Source organism: Sminthopsis crassicaudata, chromosome 5 (genome assembly GCF_048593235.1).
Source record: "Sminthopsis crassicaudata isolate SCR6 chromosome 5, ASM4859323v1, whole genome shotgun sequence".
NCBI lineage: Eukaryota > Metazoa > Chordata > Mammalia > Dasyuromorphia > Dasyuridae > Sminthopsis > Sminthopsis crassicaudata.
In genome coordinates, this window is record NC_133621.1 from 255,738,389 (window position 1) to 255,761,478 (window position 23,090).

General features: G+C 33.2%; 2 protein-coding genes across 2 annotated transcripts in view; both read left to right on the forward strand.

The window, feature by feature from the left end:
* Nucleotides 1–16,930, forward strand: part of LOC141543969 (uncharacterized) — a 31,093-nt gene extending 14,163 nt beyond the window's left edge. The window contains exons 4-7 of the mRNA XM_074269625.1: nucleotides 10,181–10,318; nucleotides 11,189–11,324; nucleotides 14,405–14,659; nucleotides 16,686–16,930. Of these exons, the coding sequence (XP_074125726.1) occupies nucleotides 10,181–10,318; nucleotides 11,189–11,324; nucleotides 14,405–14,659; nucleotides 16,686–16,930 (774 nt within the window). The remainder of the gene's footprint in view (nucleotides 1–10,180; nucleotides 10,319–11,188; nucleotides 11,325–14,404; nucleotides 14,660–16,685) is intronic.
* Nucleotides 16,931–20,795: 3,865 nt separating this feature from the next.
* LOC141543970 (tenascin-R-like) overlaps nucleotides 20,796–23,090 on the forward strand; it is a 28,681-nt gene continuing 26,386 nt past the window's right edge. The window contains exons 1-2 of the mRNA XM_074269627.1: nucleotides 20,796–20,799; nucleotides 20,938–21,222. Of these exons, the coding sequence (XP_074125728.1) occupies nucleotides 20,796–20,799; nucleotides 20,938–21,222 (289 nt within the window). The remainder of the gene's footprint in view (nucleotides 20,800–20,937; nucleotides 21,223–23,090) is intronic.

Here is a 23,090-nt window from a genome sequence, read left to right on the forward strand (position 1 = left end):
GATGTATTCACAATTCCACCAACAATGTGTCAGTGTCCCAGTTTTCCCACATCCCCTCCAACATTCTACATTATCTTTCCCTGTCATTCTAGCCAATCTGACAGGTGTGTAGTGGTATCTCAGAATTGTCTTAATTTACATTTCTTTGATTAATAATGACTTGGAGCATCTTTTCATATGGCTAGAAATAGTTTCAATTTCTTCATCTGAGAATTGTCTGTTCATATCCTTTGATCATTTATCAATTGGAGAATGGCTTGATTTCTTATAAATTAGAGTCAATTCTCTATATATTTTAGAAATGAGGCCTTTATCAGAACCTTTGACTGTAAAAATGTTTTCCCAGGTTATTACTCACCTTCTAATCTTGTCTGCATTAGTTTTGTTTGTACAAAATCTTTTTAATTTAATATAATCAAATTTTTCTATTGTGTGACCAATGATGACCTCTAGTTCTTCTTTGGTCATGAATTCCTTCCTTTTCCACAGGTCTGAGAGGTAAACTATCCTGTGCTCTTCCAATTTATTTATAATCTCATTCTTTATGCCTAGGTCACTGAGCTTGGTGTATGGTGTTAAGTGTAGGTCAATGCCTAGTTTCTGCCATACTAATTTCCAATTTTCCCAGCAATTTTTGTCAAACAGTGACTTCTTATCCCAAAACCTGGGTCTTTGGGTTTGTCAAACACTATATTATTGAAGTTATTGGCTGTTTTTTCCTTTGAACTTAACCTATTCCACTGATCAACTAGTCTATTTCTTAGCCAATACCAAATGGTTTTGGTAACCGCTGCTTTATAATATAATTTTAGATCTGATACAACTAGGCCACCTTCATTTGATTTTTTTTTTCATTAATTTCCTTGAATTCTTGACTTTTTGTTTTTCCATATGAACTTTGTTGTTATTTTTGGTATAGCTCTAAATAAATAGATTAGCTTAGGTATTAGGTATTGTCATCTTTATTATATTTGATCGCCCAATCCAAGAATATTTAATATTTTTCCAATTGGTTAGATCTGACTTTATTTGTGTGGAAAGTGTTTTGTAGTTTTGCTCATATAGTTTCTGATTTTCCCTTGGCAGATAGATTCCTAAATATTTTATACTATCAGTATTTACTTTAAATGGAATTTCTCTTTGTAGCTCTAACTGTTGGATTTTGTTAAGTGATATATAAGAATGCTGATGATTTACGTGGGTTTATTTTGTATCCTGCAACTTTGCTAAAGGTGTGGATTATTTCTAATATTTTTTTTAGTAGAATCCCTGGGGTTCTCTAAGTATACCATCATATCATCTGTGAAGAGTGATAGTTTGGTTTCCTCATTACCTATTCTAATTCCTTTAATTTCTTTCTCATCTCTTATTGCCAAAGCTAGCATTTCTAATACAATATTGAATAGTAATGGTGATAGTGGGCAACCTTGTTTCACTCTTGATCTTATTGGGAATGGTTCAAGTTTATCTTCATTATAGATCCAACTCACTTCCAGTTGATCAATGATGGACAGAAATAACTATACCCAGAGAAGGAACACTGGGAAGCGAATGTAAATTGTTAGCACTACTGTCTATCTACCCAGGTTACTTATACCTTCGGAAGCTAATAATTAATGTGCAACAAGAAAATGGTATTTACACACATATATTGTATCTAGGTTATATTGTAACACATGTAAGATGTATGGGATTACCTGCCACCGGGGGGGAGGGAGTGGAGGGAGGGAGAGGATAATTTGGAAAAATGAATAAAAAAAAAAGTTTATCTTCATTATATATGATGCTTACTGATGGTTTTAAATAAATGCTACCAATTATTTTAAGGAAAAGTCAATTTATTCCTATACTCTCAAGTGTTTTTCATAGGAATGGGTGTTGAATTTTTTCAAATGTTTTTTCTGTATCTATTGAGATGATGATAGGATTTTTGTTAATTTGGTTGTTAATATGGCCAATTATACTGATAGTTTTTCTAATATTGAACCAGCCCTGTATTCCTAGTATAAATCCTACTTGATCATGGTGTATTTTCCTGGGGATGATTTTCTGGAGTCTTTTTGCTAATATCTTATTTAAGATTTTTAACATCAATATTCATTAAGGAGATTTGGTCTATAATTTTCTTTCTCAGTTTTCAGCCTACCTTGTTTAAGTATCAGTATGATGTCTGTGTCATAAAAGGAATTTGGTAGGACTCCTTCATTCCCTATTTTTTTCAATTTTTTTTCAAAGTTTATATAACATTGGGGCAATTGTTCTTTAAATGTTTGGTAGAATTCACATGTAAATCCATCTGGTCCTGGGAATTTTTTCTTAGGGAGTTGATTAATAGCTTGTTCTATTTCTTTTTCTGAAATGGAACTATTTAAGCAATTTGCTTCCTCCTCTGTTAATCTGGGAAGCCTATATTTTTGGAGGTAGTCCTCCATTTCACTTAGGTTATCAAATTTATTGGCATAAAGTTGGGCAAAGTAACCCCTTATTATTGCTCTAATTTCCTCTTCATTGATGGAAAGTTCCCCCTTTTCATTTTTAAGACTAACAATTTGATTTTTCTCTTTCCTTTTTCTGATCAGATTTACCAAAGTTTTATCTATTTTATTGCTTTTTTCATAAAACCAACTCTTAGATATATTTATTAATTCAATAGTTTTTTACTTTCAATATTATTAATTTATCCTTTTAATTTTAGAATTTCAAGTTTAGTATTTGATTGGGGGTTTTTAATTTGGTCTTTTCCTAGCTTTTTAAGTTGCAAGCCCAATTCATTGATTTTCTCTTTCTCTGTTTTATTCAAGTAAGCCTCTAAAGATATAAAATTTCCCCTTATTACTGCTTTGGCTGCATCCCACAGATTTTGGTATGATGTCTTATCATTGTCATTATCTTGAGTGAAATTATTAATTGTGTCTATAATTTCCTGTTTCACCCAATCATTATTTAAGATGAGATTATTTAGTTTCCAATTACTTTTTGGTCTAATTACCCCTAACTTTTTGTTGAATGTAGTTTTTATTGCATTGTGATCTGAAAAGAAAGCATTCACTATTTCTGTTTTTCTGCATTTAATTTTGAGGTCTTTATGTCCTAATATATGGTCAATTTTTGTATAGGTTCCATGAACTGCTAAGAAGAAAGTATACTCCTTTCTGTCACCATTCAGTTTTCTCCGAAGATCTATCATACCTAATTTTTCTAATATTATATTTACCTCTTTAATTTCTTTCTTATTTGTTTTGTTGTTTGATTTATCTAATTCTGAGAGTGCAATGTTGAGATCTCCCATTATTATAGTTTTGCTGTCTATTTCTTCTTGCAACTCTCTTAACTGCTCCTTTATGAAGTTAGATGCTATACCACTTGGTGCATATATATTTAGTATTGATATTGCTTCATTGTCTATGCTACCCTTTAGCAGGATATAGTTTCTATCCTCATCTCTTTTTTTTTTATTTTTTATTTTATTTTATAATTATAACATTTTTTGACAGTACATATGCATGGGTAATTTTTTACAACATTATCCCTTGCACTTACTTCTATTCAGATTTTTTCCCTTCCTCCCCCAACCCCCTCCCCCAGATGGCAAGCAGTCTTATATATGTTAAATATATTACAGTATAATTTAGATACAATATATGTGTGTAGAACCGAATTTTTTGTTGCACAGGAAGAACTGGATTCAGAAGGTAAAAATAACAGTTTACATTCATTTCCCAGTGTTCCTTTTCTGGATGTAGCTGGTTCTGTCCATCATTAATCAATTGGAATTGGATTAGTTCTTCTCTATGTTGAAGATATCCACTTCCATCAGCATACATCCTCGTACAGTATCATTGTTGAAGTGTATAATGATCTTCTGGTTCTGCTCGTTTCACTGAGCATCAGTTGATGTAAGTCTCTCCAAGCCTCTCTGTATTTCTCCTGTTGGTCATTTCTTATAGAACAATAATATTCCATAACATTCATATACCATAGTTTACCCAACCATTCTCCAATTGATGGACATCCATTCATCTTCCAGCTTCTAGCCACTATGAAAAGGGCTGCCACAAACATTTTGGCACATACAGGACCCTTTCCCTTCTCTAGTAGTTCCTTGGGGTATAAGCCCAGTAGTAGTATGGCTGGGTCAAAGGGTATGCACATTTTGATAACTTTTTGGGCATAATTCCAGATTGCTTTCCAGAATGGCTGGATTCTTTCACAACTCCACCAACAATGCATCAGTGTCCCAGTTTTCCCACAGCCCCTCCAACATTCATCGTTATTTGTTCCTCGTTATTAGCCAATCTGACAGGTGTGTAATGATACCTCAGAGTTGTCTTAATTTGCATTTCTCTGATCAATAGTGATTTGGAACACTCTTTCATATGAGTGGAAATAGTTTTAATTTCATCATCTGAAAATTGTCTGTTCATATCCTTTGACCATTTATCAATTGGAGAATGGCTTGATTTCTTATAAATTAAAGTCAATTCTCTGTATATTTTGGAGATGAGGTCTTTATCAGAACCTTTAACTGTAAAAAATTTTTTCCCAATTTGTTACTTCCCTTCTAATTTTGTTTGCATTAGTTTTGTTTGTGCAGAAACTTTTTAATTTGGTGTAATCAAAATGTTCTATTTTGTGATCAATAATGGTCTCTAGTTCTCCCTTGGACACAAACTCCTTCCTCCTCCACAAGTCTGAGAGGTAAACCATCCCATGTTCCTCCAATTTATTTATGATTTCGTTCTTTATGCCTAAATCTTGGACCCATTTTGATCTAATCTTAGTATGTGGTGTTAAATGTGCGTCCATGCCTAGTTTCTGCCATACTAATTTCCAGTTTTCCCAGCAGTTTTTGTCAAATAATGAATTCTTATCCCAAAATTTGGGATCTTTGGGTTTGTCAAAGATTAGATTGCTATTTTTATTCACTATCTTGTCCTGTGAACCTAACCTATGCCACTGATCAACTAGTCTATTTCTTAGCCAATACCAAATGGTTTTGGTGACTGTTGCTTTATAATATAGCTTTAAATCAGGTACACTTAGACCACCTTCCTCTGACTTTTTTTTCATTAGTTCCCTTGCAATTCTCGACCTTTTATTCTTCCATATGAATTTTGTTGTTATTTTTTCTAGGTCATTAAAATAGTTTCTTGGGAGTCTGATTGGTATAGCACTAAATAAATAGATTAGTTTGGGGAGTATTGTCATCTTTATTATATTCGCTCGGCCTATCCAAGAACATTGAATGTCTTTCCAATTATTTAAATCTGACTTTATTTTTGTGGCAAGTGTTTTGTAATTTTGCTCATATAATTCCTGACTCTCCTTTGGTAGATATATTCCCAAATATTTTATACTATCGACTGTTATTTTGAATGGAATTTCTCTTTGTATCTCTTGCTGTTGAATTGTGTTGGTAATGTATAAAAATCCTGAGGATTTATGTGGATTTATTTTGTATCCTGCGACTTTGCTAAAATTCTGAATTATTTCTAATAGCTTTTTAGCAGAGTCTTTGGGGTTCTCTAAGTATACCATCATGTCATCTGCGAAAAGTGACAATTTGATTTCTTCATTTCCTACTCTAATTCCTTGGATCTCTTTCTCGGCTCTTATTGCCAAGGCTAGAGTTTCTAGTACTATATTGAATAGTAATGGTGATAGTGGGCATATCCTCATCTCTTTTAATTAAATCAATTTTTGCTTTTGCTTGATCTAAGATAAGGATGGCTACCCCTGTTTTTTTTACTTTACCTGAAGCATAATAGATTCTGCTCCAGCCTTTTACCTTTACTCTGTATGTATCTCCTTGCTTTAAATATGTTTCTTGTAAACAGCATATTGTAGGGTTCTGAGTTTTGATCCAATCTGCTATCTGCCTCTGCTTAATGGGAGAGTTCATCCCATTCACATTTACAGTTAAAATTATTAATTCTGTATTTCCTGTCATTATATTATCCCCAGATTATGCTTTTTTTTTCCTTGCCCCACCTCTGAATCCCTTCCCCAATATTAAACTTATGGGCCCCACTTGCGACACACAGCCCTCCCTCTTTACTATTTCTCCCTCCTTCCTTTAAATCCCTTCTCCTTTCTTGTATCCTTACCTTATTACTCTTTTCCTTTTCTCTTTTCTTTTTCCACTTTTTAATGAGATGAGGGAGAATTCTCTGTAAAAACAAATATGTCAATTATTTTCTCTTTGAGCCAACTCTGATGAGAGTAAGATTCATACAATGTTCCTCCCCCTCTCTAAATTCCCTCAGATATGATAGGTTTTCTTTGCCTCTTTGTGGGATGTAGTTTCCCTCTTTTTATCTCCCCTTTTCCCTTTTTCTGACACTATCCCCTTTCCATTTCTAATTCCTTTTTTTATGTTATATCAGTAAAATCAAATTATACATGTGGTCTTTCTGTATATCTACAACAGAGATACAGTTCTCAAGAGTTCTTTTCACCTTTTTCTGCTTCTCTTGAGTCCTATAGTTGGAGATCAAATTTTTTGTTTAGATCTTGTTTTTTCCTTAGAAACAAATGGAATTCATCTGTTTCATTAAATGTCCATCTTCTTCCATGGAAGAAAATGCTCAGCTTAGCTGGGTAGTTTATTCTCGGCTGCATGCCAAGTTCTTTTGCCTTTTGGAATATCAGATTCCAGGCCCTTCGATCCTTTAATGTAGAGACAGCCAGATCTTGAGTGACCCTTCTTGTGGCACCTCGGTATTTGAATTGTTTTTTCCTGGCTGCTTGTAATATTTTTCTTAGTCTGATAGTTCTAAAATTTGGCCACAATATTCAGTGAAGTTTTATTTTTAGGGTCTTTTTCAGAAGATGTTTGATGAATTCTTTAAATGCCTATTTTACCTTCTGGTTCTATTACCTTTGGGCAGTTCTCTTTGATGATTTCCTGTAAAATAGTATCTAGGCTCTTTTTTTTTCCATCATAATTTTGGGAAGTCCAATAATCCTCAGATTATCTCTTCTAGATCTATTTTCCAGGTCTCTTGATTTTCCAAGTAGATATTTAATGTTTCTTTCTATTTTTTCATTTTTTTGGTTTTGCTTGACTGAATCTTAGTGTCACAATGAATCATTTGTTTCTATTTGTTCAGTTCTGATTTTTAATGAGTTATTTTCTTCATTAGCTTTTATTTACTTCTTATTGTATATGTCCAATTAAATTTTTAAATGAGTTGTTTTGCTCTATGGAATTTTTTTCTGTTTAACTAATTTTTTTTAAATGAGTTATTTTCTTTTTCCAGTTCACAAATCCTACTTTCCTGGGAGTTCTTTACCTTTTCCAATTCACAAATTTTGTTTCCCTGCACTTACTCAGAGTTTTTTACCTTTTCCAATTCACATTTCAGGAAGTTGTTACTCTCTTGCATAGCTTCTCTTTCCTTTCCCCATTTTTCTTCTAGCTCTCTTTTAAGATTTTTAATAGTCTCTTTTAGGAGAGCCTTTTGTGTTAGGGACCAACAATTGTCTGGAGACTGTCTGCTATTAGTCCCCTCAGGGTTGAAAACCTGTTCTCTTTCTGTATAGAAGCTATCGACCATTCTTTTGATTTTTTTTACTCATTTTTTAAAGCCTGTAAGATCTGCCTTCAGGGCCAGAAAGTTACCAGCTTCCTCTGCAGAACAGGGATAGGTGAGTGGATGGCCTGCCAACCAGGTACAAAGAGTGGCCAGGTATGTGAGTGCTCTGGGAAATAGTTCCCCAATGGAAGTGACTCTGTCCTTCAAGATGAAGCTGGGGGGAGGGGTGCCCTACAAAGAACCCCACTGTGAGGATTAATGTTTGCCCTGAGGCAAGAGGCTGTGCAGGCAAGAGGCTATCCCAATCCAAAGCTTGTTCTAGGGCTGTGGGTATTAGCTGTTACCCAGCAACTAGCCCTGCACAGACTGGAAGTGTCTCTGCCCCAGGAAGCACAGTCCCACTGTGGAAGTTCTATTGCCCTAGGCTGAGTCCCCCACTGTGCAGATTAGAGACTGCCCCGGGCTGCACCCCCCTGCTGTGTAGATTTGCAATGCCCTGGTCGTGCTGCAGAATGTAGCTGCACACCTGTGCTGATCTTTGCTGAGTCACTTCTGGTTTGGGGTAGGTACAGCCAGATCCTGTTAGGTTCTGGTGTTTTTAGAGTACCCTGTACCTCTGGCTCTAATCTCTTCTTGTGGTCCACTGCTTTACAATCAAGGCAAAGCAGTCAGCCTATGGCGGAGTCATTTCCACTACTTTTCTAGCCACAGAGGCTACCCGTGTCCCTGGTTCATTCAGTATTCCAGTCCTTCCTGTCTCCCTGGCTGTGCTGGTCTGTTCCCATCCCTCAGGACAAACCTGCTCTGGTGGTCCTCCAGATTATCTTCGGATAGTAAGTTGTGGTGCCTTTAATCTTCGTGAATTTCCCCAGTCAAGTGCTATTTTTGAGACTGAATTCAAAGATTGGTAGTGAGGGCATGAGAGGAGTCTTCTCTGCCATCTTGGCTCTGCTTCCCAACAGCTGATTTTTTACATTGCATTTTATATACATGATCTCACAACTTTATGAAATAGATGCTATTATTAACCTCACTTCTGAAATGAGAAACAGATTCAGAAACATTAAATGACTTATACAAAGTTACACAGCTGATATTAATATATGTAAAGGAGTTATAATTTCATCTGCATAGTGATATAATCATAAGATATGCTATATTGATCCAGGATCTATGAACAAAATTTTACTTTTCCAGGACAGATATGAATTAAAGTTATGTCATCATTTAGTTTTTTCTTCTTTTAAAAGTTGTTCTTTGAAATCAAAAGTTAAAACAAAGGTATAAAAATGTTTGAGCATCATCTTTTTAGATGGTAGATGAGCTTTCAAATGACTTCTCAGGTTTTTGAACTTCAAGTCTGTACATTATTGATTAAAGCTTAAAAAATAATGTACAAACACTTTGAACAATGGAAAAATGCTTGCTTCCTTCCTTCCTTCCATTTCTTTTTCCTGACTCATTCTTTTCATCCTTCCTTCTACCTTCTTTTCATTCCTTCTTACTTCTTTCTTTTCCTTTTGTCTTTCCATCCTTATTTTTGAGTTGAGTATCCCTATCTCCCAAGCCTCGAAGTGCAGTAGCCACTCATAGGACTAATTCCTTTCTTGATCACATATAAAGTTTTTGACTCACCCTTTTTCTGATCTAAACCAGTTCATTGCTCCTTAGAAAGGCTGGTGGTCCTTCACTTTTGGGGACATGCATAACAGTGCAGGATTTTTTTATGGACACCCAATTAATTTCAATTCTACTTTTACTTAGAACTCCTAAGTCAAAGTTATCAACTTCAGTCTTCTGAACAACAGGGTCTTCAGATGTGCTTTATCATACCTGACTGACTTTAATGTCTTTATCCAGATACATTTTATGTCTTTATCTTTCTTTCTCTTTCTCTCTCTCTCTCTCTCTCTCTCTCTCTCTCTCTCTCTCTCTCTCTCTCTCTCTCTCTCTTCATTTTTCTTTCCCTTCCTCCCTCTCATTCTGCAATTTCAGCAAGATCAGGAATTCTTAACAATTTTTTTATGTCATAGATTCTTTTAACAGTTTGTTAAAGCCTGTGGCTCCCTTTTCTCCCCCTCCCCCAAAAAAAACATAGCTGAAGGAAATACAAAATTTCACCTGGGGATAGTGAAAATAAAGACATAATTTTTTTTCCTATCCAAGTTTGTAGATCCCTGGAATCCATCCCAAGACCATCAGGTAAAGAACTCCTGGCTTTACCTATTTGTGGGCAGTAGAGAAAGGAGACTAAAAGATCAAAATCTATCCATTGGAAAAGGAATTACAACTTTATCAAACTATTATTCAAAGACAAGACTGCACCTATTGCCATTTTAGTGATCTTTAGACAAACCATTAGTTTATAAGATTTTCCTATTCAATTTCTCCTAAACCTTAATAGTGAAGAATTTTTCTATTTTGTTTTCTTTTCCTTCAGTCATTTCTGATATACATCCTCTTAACAAGGTAGTAGGACTATGCCCTGAAGACACTGCATATTTTATACAATTAAGGTGACATTTGCTCTTAAGCCTGAAAAAGAGATTCTGACTCTTTGCAAAAGAGTGTTATGCTTTATTTCCCTAATTTTGCTAAATATTTTGTTCATTTTATCAGCTTTGTTTTTGCCTCTGGTACAGACTTCTAAGAGCTTATATTGTGGTCCAACACGAAAACAACCTACAACCATTTTTACTGAATGGAGTGAGTTTCCTAAAGGAGAAAAGCCCGAATATTATTTTTTAAAATATCAACCAATCAAAGACTTCAATAAAAAAGTAAGGCATCTGTCCTTTTGGTTTTTCAAGTGTTTAATGTAGTTTGAATTTGTTTTTTAAAAAAGCAGCATGGTGCAGAAGACTGAATATAGAGTCAGGGGGCCTATTTGAAATCTCACCTCTGACACATTCTGGATGTGGTGTCCATGGTCAAAGGTCTCATCTATCTAGATGCCATTTCCTCAGTACTCAAATGATGGGACCAGAAGACCTCTAAGGTCCTATCCAGCCTTGAATTTATGATGTTATGGAAGAATATTCAACATACACTTTGTTTTAATCATCCTTGCCCCTCTCCTTTCTTTGAAACAGACCTGTGATTCCATTGGTACTGATATTTATTGGATTTCCTGTGAACTATCTATCTACCAATTTAGAACAGCATGGGCTTTGGAAGTGATAATTTTAGAGAGTTGCCTAGGGTACTAAAAGGTGCTTCCTTGAACACCTCACTCCCAATCCCCAAACAGCATCCTTCAGAGGAAATACTGAACCAGGTCTTTATAATGTTATGCCCTTTTCTTCCTTTTGTTAGAACCCTTCGAATGCTTTTATTTTGTAAATACGGTTACATAAACATCAACAAGTAATCTGTCCATAAAATGTCACAATAATTATTTTAATGTTCACACAAACAATAAAAAATAATATTGCAGATATTTCTATAGGGGTGTGATAAATTGAATATTTATTTCACTGGGTTTTTCAAGATTAATGTACCTGATTTTTTGGTAATAAGATTATGCCCCATATATCCTATATTTCTCACTTTTAAATAAAGTAAATGAAAAGTTCATGTTAAATTGTTATTGAAGTTAATTCCTTAGGTAAACTTCTTTTTATAAGGAAATTAATCTTATCAATTTCTAGAATGTGAAAAACATTTCTGCAGAACAACACAAGGTTCAGAAATCTACAATAACAGTTGAGGAAAACGAAGAATATAATATTATTATACAGTCAGTACGAAATGGGGAAATTTTAAGTGCAAAATCATTCAGGACACGTAAGTTAATACAATATTTACTTGTGATAGTATACTAAAATTCAAACCATATAGAAACAAAGGATTTCAGGCATGTTTGAACAGCATATCTTGTTATTGATTTGATGAATAATTGAATAATTGGTCAAAATAAAAACATAGTGATTCTTTCAAATTTATGATAGCTATAATCTGTTCTACTATTTTACAAGATTCTAAAATGAATCAATATAAAGAATTTTAATTTTTGTGTTTAATATAAAGTATAAAAAAGGCAAATGACATTTTAAAAATTATAGAATCATGACATCATGGAACTGTAAAAGACCTTGAAGATAGCCCAGGATACTATCATACTCTGCAGAGTGTTTCCTACTTCGCATTCAGAGGATCAGAGTTTTTATGTTAGAAGAGATTTAAGAAACTACATGGTTAAATGCTTCATTTTATAAAAGAGAAAACTGAAACCCAGAGCAGTAAAATATCTTGCCCAAAGATACATAGGTATTAAGTAACAAGGTAGGAATTTGAACCCAGGACCTTCAAATTACAAATCAAAGGCTCTTTCCACCATGTCTCACTGCCACACTAGGATACTGTGATCCAATGATTCTCACTTTATAGCCTGAGTAGAAGGAGGGATGATATCTAGCCTAGGGCCAAGCTAGAATTTATTCTCTACAGATGCAATGTAGTATTAGTCTTAAGGGTCCAGAGTACAGACAGATGTGAAGGGCATAGTATCATGGATATATAGCTGTAAGGAACTTTAGATGACATCAAACTTAAGCCTTTCATTTTATAGGAGACTGAGGCATAGAGAGATTAAAACATTTGCCCAGATCACACAGGTAGAATTTGAATCCAGGTTATTCTATCTAAATCCATATTCTACCACCTTAATTTGCAGTCTGTAGACATTCCAGAGACATAAAGGGTTGAAACTCCAAAAAGTTGTGCTTCAATCAGAAAATTGACCACTTAGGGCTAATTACCTATTTGATGTGACACAATGACTCTATTAGCATATATTTGGATAAATGACTCTTCTCACAGTTGGTGCTTGCTGAATGTTTAGGTGTTAAGATAATAGGAGGCAAGGATTAGAAAATGGAGGGAGAGAGGAGAGGCACTTGGCTGCAGGATGAGGAGAAGATAGGCTGGTGACTCTGGACTCCAGAATCCAGGACTTTGCTTATCTGCCTCCTTTACTTCTCCCCTTAAAAATCAAGGACTTTAATTTATCCTGACTCTAGCTGACCCAGAGGCCCTCCAAGGAGCGAGCCTGTACTATATGTTGAGCATCTCTTTTGTGCAAGCTACTGAACTCAGATCCTTAGGGAGACATAAAAATAAATATTTTAAAATATTTAAAAATATGAAATGTTAATCCATAAGTTAATGTATGTGTATATGTATGTATGTATGTATGTATGTATGTATCTATCTATCTATCTATGTTTCTACTCTTTGTATCTCTTTATCTATCTATGTTTCTCTCCATCTACCTATTCATCTATTTACTATTTCTATTCATCTATGTATGTATGTTTATATGTATGTATGTATCTCTCTATTCTATGTTTCTATCATCTATTTATTTATCTACATGTATATATATAGACACATATATGTTTCTTATTGAATGTCATGAAAAAGAGATTCTTTATATTTAATGAAGATTTCTAGATGTTCCTGAGGAAGACAATTTTATTAAATGGTTGAATTTAAAAATGTTTATTAATGATTTCAGGAATATTCATGAATATCATGAACTTAGCATGCTAAGTACTCTATGCATTTGTATTTGATCCTTTTCTGTTTTAACATTTTAATCTATGACTTAGATACAGGCATAAGTGACATTCCCACCACATTTTCATATCTTTTAAATCTAGAGGCCTAGAAAAACCTTTAGTTAAAGGATCTTGAATCCCAAAAAGTCTTGAGAAGTTAAAATATTGGATAGTTAAAATGACATTTAAAAGGGAAAAATGTAACATCTTAAATTGGATTAAAATTCAACTTCCTAAGTGCAAAATGGGGAAGATGGTGGTTAGAAAGCAATTTGTTTAAGAAGATCTGGGGATTTTAAAGGATTACAGATTCACAGACTAAGCAGTGTGACATGGAAGTCAGAGCAGCTCATCCAATATTAGGTTGCATCAAATTCAGGAGTGAGATAATGAGTTCCTGTCTATTCTGACTTAGTCAGACTCTATCTGCAGGACTGGGTCCTAATTTGGGAACCACTTCCTCATCCTCCTTTAAGAAGGATATTGATAAATTGAAGAGTACCAAGATAAGGGTAATCAGGATGATGAAGGGCCTTGAGTTCATGTCATACAGGAGTGATAGAAGGAACTAGAAATGCTTAGTTCAGAAAGAAATCAAGGAGTGCATGAGAGCTATCATGAAATATTTAAATAGGTATCTCAGAGAAGAATTAGGCTTGTTCTTTTTGACCCTTAATGGGGAGAATCTGGAGAAATGGCAAATTTATACTCAATATGAGAAAAAGATGGCATAGCAAGCTTGCCCTGGACCTGTGTTCAAATCTTGCCTTATGTACTTAATAACTGTGTAACACACATTAGTCCTTTACTTCTTCTCAGCCTTAATTTACTCATCAGTAAATAGAGCTAACAGCTTTTACTTCATAGGTATGTTGTATCAAATGAGGTAGTATTTGTAAAATCACTTTGAAAACTTTAATAAGCAATCTAAATTCTAGCTATTATTTTTTATTAAGATTATTTTTAATAATTAAATTTGTCTAAGGGAAGAATAGGTTGCCTTTATGCCTTTTTTCTACTTGAAGGTCTTCATACAGAGGGTGAATGACTCTATATCAGATATATTTTGTCAAGGACATCTTTCAAGTGTGAATTAGACTTGAGATCTGTTTTAGTTCTCAAATTCTGCAATTTTGTGAACTCATTCAACTTACTCATATTCTAATTTACATTCTTTATCAAGTTCCTATTTTGTAAATAATTTACTAAAATTCCCAGTGAAGTATGATTTCTTATGATTTTATATTTGTTTTGCCATTCTTTTGCAACTTTGTGTTGATTAATTATGTTCTTTGATATTTTTAGGTGGGATCTCAAATAATAACATTAAAGTTCTTGCGACAAGTACAAGTGTTTCTTTTAACTGGAGTACATTGCCCCATGACTTTTCAGTTTTAATATCTCTTAATAATTCATCTCAAAGCATACAGAACAATGTGATGTTTTATGAATGGGGCCATTTGGAACCTTCAACTTTATACATTTTCAAATTTGAATTTAAACAGCTCCACTTGGATTTCATAAATGTTTTTCAGAGGCTGGATATTCACGTTGAAACAGGCAGGTAGCTCTATTGTTTGATTTGATTAAATGTTTGATGACTGATTTTTAGCAATAACATTATTGATATCCTTCATTTTTATATCACTTCTTTTCTAAAGGTATTTTTCCTCTCTCCCTCACTTAAACAAGCATCTCTTGAGAAAAGAAGAAATAAAAAAGCAGACCTCCAAAACTAATCAGTACATTTATAGATTTTGAAATGTTTATTATTCAATAGTCTATTTGTTAAAGGAAGTATATTTTTCATCTTTTCTTCAGTACCAACTCTGTTCTTTATAATTACCCAACATTTATTTTCCTTTTGGTTCTTTCTTTTCTGTCCATTTACACTGTTGTAGTCATTGTGTATATTATTTTCCAGGTTCTGCTTACTTGACTTTGCATTAGTTCATGTAAGTCTTCCTAAGCTTCTTTATGGTCTTTATATTCATCATTTTTAAGGTGCTCTGATACTTAATTATATTTGTGCTCCAATTGGACATTTGCTGTTAGAAAAATTGCTACTACAAATATTCTGTATATATGGGGTCTTATGTAGTGTATCTTTGTGTGTAATTTAGCAATTACATATATAAATCAAAGGATATATGGGTATTTTCATCATTTTCTTTACAAAATTCTAAATTTATCTCCAGAATGGTCTAATAAAATCACATATCTTTGATTTTTTTTTAAATCTGAAGAAGGAAATGAAAATATTCTGGGCTATTTCTTATATAACTAGGTAGGACCATAAGTAAGTATTATTCCATTGGAGACAGGCTGACTCTTCTTTTTAATTTATCTTGGTTAAGTAGAATCAAATAATATTAAATGAAGTAATCTAATTTGTAAAAGTGAATTAGTAAAGGAAAAAGAACAAGAAGGGAATTAGCAGAGGAGTTTGAATAGAGAGATGAGCATGTTTGTCTTTTCCACTTCAAAAGAATAGAAGAGAATTCTATTCTCCGTTCCCTATTTTATTGTGCTAACAAAAGAGGGATGACTAAGTGCTGAGCTAATTACAAAAAAATAACTTGAAATGCTCCTCATTGATTAATTTTTGTTCTCAGATTAGGATGTTTTTTTCTGTGGATGGCAAGGCTGAAAAGGTAGAGCTGATTATCTGAAAAGTGAACAAATCATTGTACTAGGGCAAGAAAAAATTATGAAAGAAAACAAACAAGAAAAAGGCCATAGAGAACAATATACTTTTAATTCCCAAAATAAAAAAGGGATAATTGTAACAAACCAACCAGCTAGCTAATGAAAGATAGAGATAGAGAGATAGATAGAGAGAGAGACAGAGAGAGACAGAGACAGAGACAGACAGAGAGAGAGACAGAGAGAGAGAGAAAGAGAGAGAGAGACAGAGACAGAGACAGAGACAGAGACAGAGACAGAGACAGAGAGACAGAGAGGAGGACTTATCAAACCTGTAGCACCCCTTGGATTATAAATACAAGTAAGTGATACAATTTTTAAACTCAAGGAATTTACATTGTAAGGGCAGAAGACAATATAGAAAGGGAAGATGGAAGAAAAGGAAGAAGTAGAGTATATACAAAGAACAATATATTGAAGAAATGGCCAAGTAGTGCCATGGAGGCATGATCTGAGCAAGCTAAATATAATTCAGCTGTTAGAGTTGGGGAGACACTCGTTCCACTGAAAGGGAAATGAGAATTAAGAACAAATATTTAAAGCCACTTTTCAACTGCCATAGAAGTTGGTAAGGAAAGAAACAACAGTAAAATAGATCACTTGGAGGCAAAAAAATTTGGGGAATATATAAATAAAAATCCATTCAGAAAAGAACTCATTTTAACAATCTATGAACATGATAAAATCTATGAGGAATTACCCAAAAGCAGGTTTAATGATTCTATTTGCATAAGAACAATGGAAAATAAGCAACAACTTACATTTTTGTTTTTTCCAGATTTTCATGACTATTTACTTTGTGTGAAAAAATTAGGGAAAATTACATAACTGCTGCCTTTTGTAAAGATTTTACAAACTTGCTACTTTTCTTTATATTCAGGATCCTGCTCACCAGAATGGGTTGCATTAAAAAATAATTGCTACAAAATCAGCAAAGATAGCCAGCCATGGAATGTAGCTCAGAAAATCTGTAATATACCTTTACATTCAGCACATCTTGTTGATGTAAAAACTGAAGAAGAAAAAAAATTTATATATTCTTATCTCAGAAAAACCAACCAAATAATAGCTTGGACTGGTCTTAATGATATAAAGGTCAGTATATGCATTATTTCTCATACTTGAAAATATCTGATGTAGTCAGATGTAGTCAGTGCCTACTTTGAATAGGAATTATTTAGTGACTGAGAGCACAGCTATGTGTGTGGGAGGAGAAAGAATGTGGAGGGGAAATATCCTGGTAGATTGAATGAGATATTTTAAATACATGGTCTAGAACATGTCCTAAGTGAAAACACAATACCTAATTTACATTTAAATTGGTTTAATTAATCTGTAACTTTTATTACAGAAAGAAGGTCATCCCTTGTGGACAGATGGATCTTATTATAGCCTTAAGAAAGATGAAATCTTTTCTTTTCCACTGCTGCCAAAGAATGAAACAGACTGCTATATTCTGCAGCAAAATGCTACTGGATCCAACTACTTCTTTACGGGGTTTTTCTGCTATGTCCCTTTGCCATATATTTGTGAATATGAATGTAATTATTTTCATTCACATTCATCCATATAACCATTAATTAATCTGGTTATTTTAATGTTTTAAAATAGTATAAATTATGATTGCTAAAAAGCTTAGTGAAATTACATGTTTTCCAAACTATATCTTCCAGTACCTTCGTTACCAGAGAATTTTGTATTCTATGTGAAGGATGTTGGAACGACGCAAGTTGTCCTTGGTTGGAAGAGTTTGAAAAAATGGATGAAATCTGGATATAAGCTGGTTATTAAATATTACTTGGAAAATTCTAATGGGCAGTACTTTGAAACTGTGCCTCTAAATTCAACTGAAAAAACAATCATGCAACTGTCTGCTGGACATCTTTATAGGTTTTTACTCTTAGCAAAGAACCCAGGAGAATCTCAGATTGTGTTAAGTCCAGTTCTGATAGTTGAGACACGTAAGTTAAAAAGAATCTGGGAATATTATTCTGTACACATTTAAGAGATCATCAATAACATTAAAATATTTCTTGAATACTTACTATGTAATATGCCATTGTATTAGGTGCTGGCTACAAAAAAAAAAAAACAACTTTCTTCTCTCAATGGGTTTATAATGTAGCTGAAGCTTGAGGACATAAGTATAAGATCAATAACACTATTAAGTGTTTGTTTTTGACCAATAGCTTTGTTTCTAATATCTAGTACATAATAAATAACTTTTGATTGATTGGAATGATAACAAATTCCACTTTTCACTTTTATTCTATATTGTTGCCATAAAGGCTTTTATTTTTTTAAAGACTCCTTAATCTGCTTATCTATTTGTCTGAATAAATAAGCACTATATCATATACTCTGAGTTATAATACAAGCCTGTGGAGCTAATTTTTGAGACTTTTGGCTTAGACTTTAAGTGTCTTCGAATTTCAGAGGAAATAGTAATAAATGGGGAATAGAAGTAGGGGAGTCCTAAGATCATAGCTTTAGAACTAGAAATGATCTTTGAGATTATATAATTACTTTCCCCATTCCTGCCTTCCTTTACAGAAAAGGAAACTGAGACTCTGATATCAAGTGACTTGTCCATGATCACATTAATAATAAGTAGCACAAACTTTAGAACTTAGGTTCTAAATCTAGTAAGTTTTTTATTTTTGCTTACTGCTAGGTCTTACAAAAAAGTAGGCAAAGAGAAAAGTGGAGAACTGGAATAAAGAGGAACCAAAAACAAAAAAGCTGGTGATATGTTTGGGATAAAAATAACAATAATAAGAACTACATTTAAATGCTGCCTTAAGGTTTGCAAAGTACTTCATCTGTATTATTTTCTTCTATCCTCATAATAGCCTTGTGAAGTAGGTGCTATTAACATCCTTATTTTAAAGATGAGGAAACTGTAGCAGAAAGCAGTTAAATAATTTGCTAATGTCTGAGGGAGAATTTGAATTCAGGTCTTCCTGAATCTGTAACCAGTATTTATCATACATTACCATCCTTAATATTAATAAAATGACATAATATATACATATATTGTATAATTATATATATATCTACAACAATATAAAATGTAATTATGCTCCTTCTTTGGTGAGTTCTTCATGGAGTCTGTATTAGGGGAAAGGCCCTTAAAACAGTTACTCTTTATTCTCTGGACTTTGCTACCATACCACACTTTCCAGATTTCACTCCTGCAAATTTGAGAGTCATCAAAATAAAAGTATTCGAGAAAATTGTGAGGTGGGAAGTTTACTGTACAAAGAAGAGAGGTTGTGATCTATGAGGAGAATCAGGATTGGGTAATATCTCAAAAGCAAAGAGAAGATAAAGTTTTAAGAAGCAAAATGATAGCTAATCATTAAAACAGGCAACAGGGAAAATGCCATTAGGCTGCTATTTGTGGAACATAACTTTTTGGAAGACAGATTTTTAGGCATTAAGGAGTTAGTAGGTCATGAGTATACAAAAATTATGACTGGAGTGCTTCTTTTGGAGTGCTTTCTAGTGAAATTGAAAGGAATATAATTGTTTAGTGGGAGGGCTAATTCAAAATCCACGATCATCTTTAACTAGTAAGGAAGCTTTGGTCCATAGAAATTAAGTATCAAGCAAAAGCGACAAGAAGATGTTCTGAAGTAGTAACTCCTATGTGACAGCCTTGTGTTTGTGTACTGGAGAGAGTACAACAAAACTAAAAAGACTCCTTCCTTCAAGAAGCACAATTTGAACACAATCCAAAAGCAAAATGCAAGCAAAATAAAACAATTATTTTCAATGATGAGGGAATCAGGATAAGCATTCTATAGGAGGGTACACTTGAAAAGTGTCTTGAAGGAAGCCAAGAATTCTACAAGAAAGAGATGAGAAAGTGTCATATTCAAGGTAGAAGGGAAAGGTGAAGACATTTTTTTTAAGATCAAAGAAGATCCATGTATGTAAGTTTTAGAAAAGGAGTTAGTGAAAAGGCAAACATTTAAGAGAAATTAAGAATAATTGACAAAACAATGTCTCAATGTAGATAAGAGGCAATGACAAAGAATACAATAATAATGCCTTTTTGATGGATAGAATACTATTGGAAGATAACTGAATTATGATATCTGAACAAATTAAGAAAGAATAAATAAAAATGTGGCTAAGAAATCAAGAAATATAAATAATTCCATTCATGAAAATATAGTCATTTTGTATTCTATTGTCTCATTGTGGCATGGAAATGAGCTGGGATTCCTGAAAAACCATGTAAACAGGTCACAAAGTCTGAGAGGTCTTACCAAGGTGAAAAAGTTAAGAGTATGGATGTGGTGACTATGTCTACTGTCTGGAAACCAGCACGAGTTTAGTTAGTATCATCACTAGTTTGGTCTTGGAGGCAATTAAGTTTTCAGTTATAGTAAATCTTAAGTCAATGTCAGCTAAGTTACTGAAAGCTAATTGAAAAGTTACTTTATTGTTAAAGAGTGTATTCATCTTTAAAGAGGGTTATCATTATTTCAAAAGTTTATATCCTTGCATCTGTCCAGCCTACTAAGAATCCAAGTCTTTGCTTGGATCAGGGTTTTTCTTCTTGAGTTATTTTATTTTTGAAACACTGAAGCATAGTAATGCCATTTTCAAGGAAAACATAAAGTTCTCTCTCCCTCCTCTCCACTCAAGAAATAATTTAGCCAGAAATATATTTAGAAACCTTCTCTACTAAAATTCTATTTTGATGTTTCCTTGTGAGAAGGCATTATTCAAGGGGTATATCTATTAAGCATGTGTTCAGGCAAGCCCCACAAACTTGAATATGAAAGTATCTACGAATCTACATCATTTACTTAAAAAATATAAAGACTATTTTGAACTTTAAGTATCAGCACCTTTAACTATATAATTTTAACTAACTATATTTTAGCTGTATTTAACTATAATTAACAAAAATTGCATTAAGGTCACAATTATATTAGCTTCATTGATTTAAGAAGAAAACATTAAATGTATAAAAATGGGTATTAAGACATGAATTCCTCACAAGGATTTTTGCTTGTTAAATTTGAAAAAAAAATGAAATTCACTTAAACAATTTTGTTCAAACACATTTTTATTAGGCAGAATTTTAAGATATTTCCTTTCCTTTCTTTTACTAGGCCCATTACAGGCAAAAAATTTGATAGTGACACGTGTAACGCCAGTGGAGATATTTTTGCACTGGGATCCCCCAGATGATTTTTCAAGCACCTCTTTCCATCATTACTTTGTGACCATTTTGGATACTAAAGCCAATAAGTCAGAAGCATTGTCCGTGGAAAAAGTCAACACAACAACAGTAATAGGAAACCTCAAACCTTATCATCAGTACCAGATCCATCTTTTCAGTGTTGCAGAAAAAGGATCTTTAAGCTGCCTTGAGAAACCAATATTAATCATAACAGGTAGCAAAACTATGTTCTAGATTGGTGGTTGAAAATATAAATTTAAAATATAATTTTGGCCTAAATTTAGTCAATTTTCATCTAAAAAGATGCAACTATTATTTTCAAATTTTCCTTCCTTTCCTTTCCTTACTCAAATTTTCCATCAAATTTCAAAACTCTTCCTTACTTACATTAAAATTTCAGTTCTTGGTTGTAATTAAATTCAAAATTGAATCCTACTTAACTACATTATTTAAATATTGTTCTGAGCCCAATATAGTCTTGTCATAAATATTACAAATCTCTCAGCCTCAGTATATAAATATCCATAAAATCTTAATGGTTATCATTATTTTTGTAACATCGGGTTACATCTAAATAGTGGGATCATTCCTCTAGGTTAGTATTGCCAAAGTCTGGTGAGTTTCTGTGTAGTTAGTTTTAATTGATTGTTTTCTCATGCAATATGGTCAATTTAACATTAGGTGGCAGTCTCATCCTTGCACCTGTAAAGAGAAATGTTTTAATCCTAACTGGAAGGGAGGGTGTCTTTGGAAGATATTCCATGTTCATTCAATAAGCAGAATAAAAATGTGATTATTTGAATGTTTTTTTTTTTTAAACGAGCTTTTAGTGAGCACTATCGAAAATATAAACAACATCTACTTTCCAAGTGCTGTACATTTATAATGATTGAGTTAATTTGGTAATTTTAGTGCGTGTGTGTGTGTGTGTGTGTGTGTGTGTGTGTGTGTGTATAAGAGAGAAAATTGTAATGTTAGTATATCCAGAAGCAGCATCCTCATAGGGGCAGGACTCTTCTGAGAAGCATTGCTGTTAGGAGACTCACCTCTCCCTAAACAATGATGACTGACCTGGAATCCCTCCCAATCCTTTCTTAGGTCACTGATCAATGATCTAACCTCAGGGAAATTAGAAGACAAAAACTATTTCATGTTATAGATAAAGATGCTAAGGTTCACAGAGATTAAATAGTAGCAATAGCAACAAAACAAGCATTTCTGATAAGAGACTTTCTGTCATGATATGGTAATGTTCTCCTTTATCAGTTGTCTGGAATCATGTTTGATCATTTAGTTCACCAGGTTTTTTAGACTTTCAGATTTTTTTTTTTGTCTTTTCAATCTTGATGTTATAGTATAAACTATTCTTTTGGTTCTACTCAGTTCATTCTGCAGCAGTTCATAAAAGTCTTTTTATTTCTCTTTGAAAGTTTTCTTCATTTCTCATAGAATAATTATATTCCATCATATTCATATATAACAATTTGTTTAGCTATTCCCAAGCTGATGGATATTCCATTAATTTCCAGGTTTTTTTTTAAACACCCTTTTCTTGACATTGTAGTAAACATGATAGCACCAGAATACTAGCTGCTTCCTATATTTTTCTAAAATGTTTCTAAAGTTCAGACAAAAATATTGTTTCCATAGGATGCCACTTGAGTAGAATACTGGGATGTTTAGACCATAAGGCCTACCCAGAGAGTGATTCCTATATCCCTAGTTATAGAGAGGCTGTCCTGGAATTTGATATTCTACATGTTATTAATGGTTTTGAAAAACAATTGAATTATGGTTTTCATAGATAAAGTTAGATATTAAATATAGGAACATATCAAAATGAAAACAAGTAAACATATCAAGCATATAGGAACATATCAAAATGAGACAGGGAAAAATCAGTCAATCAATAATTAATCAATGAATTCATTAAGTACATATTATTTTCCAGACACTGTAATAAGTGCTGGGAACCAGAACCAGAGAAAGAATCTACCTCATTGGATAGACCTTCTATGGAAGACAAAATCATGATTTCTGAAAAGATGAAAACACACACATGATTTGGTGTTATTTGAATAT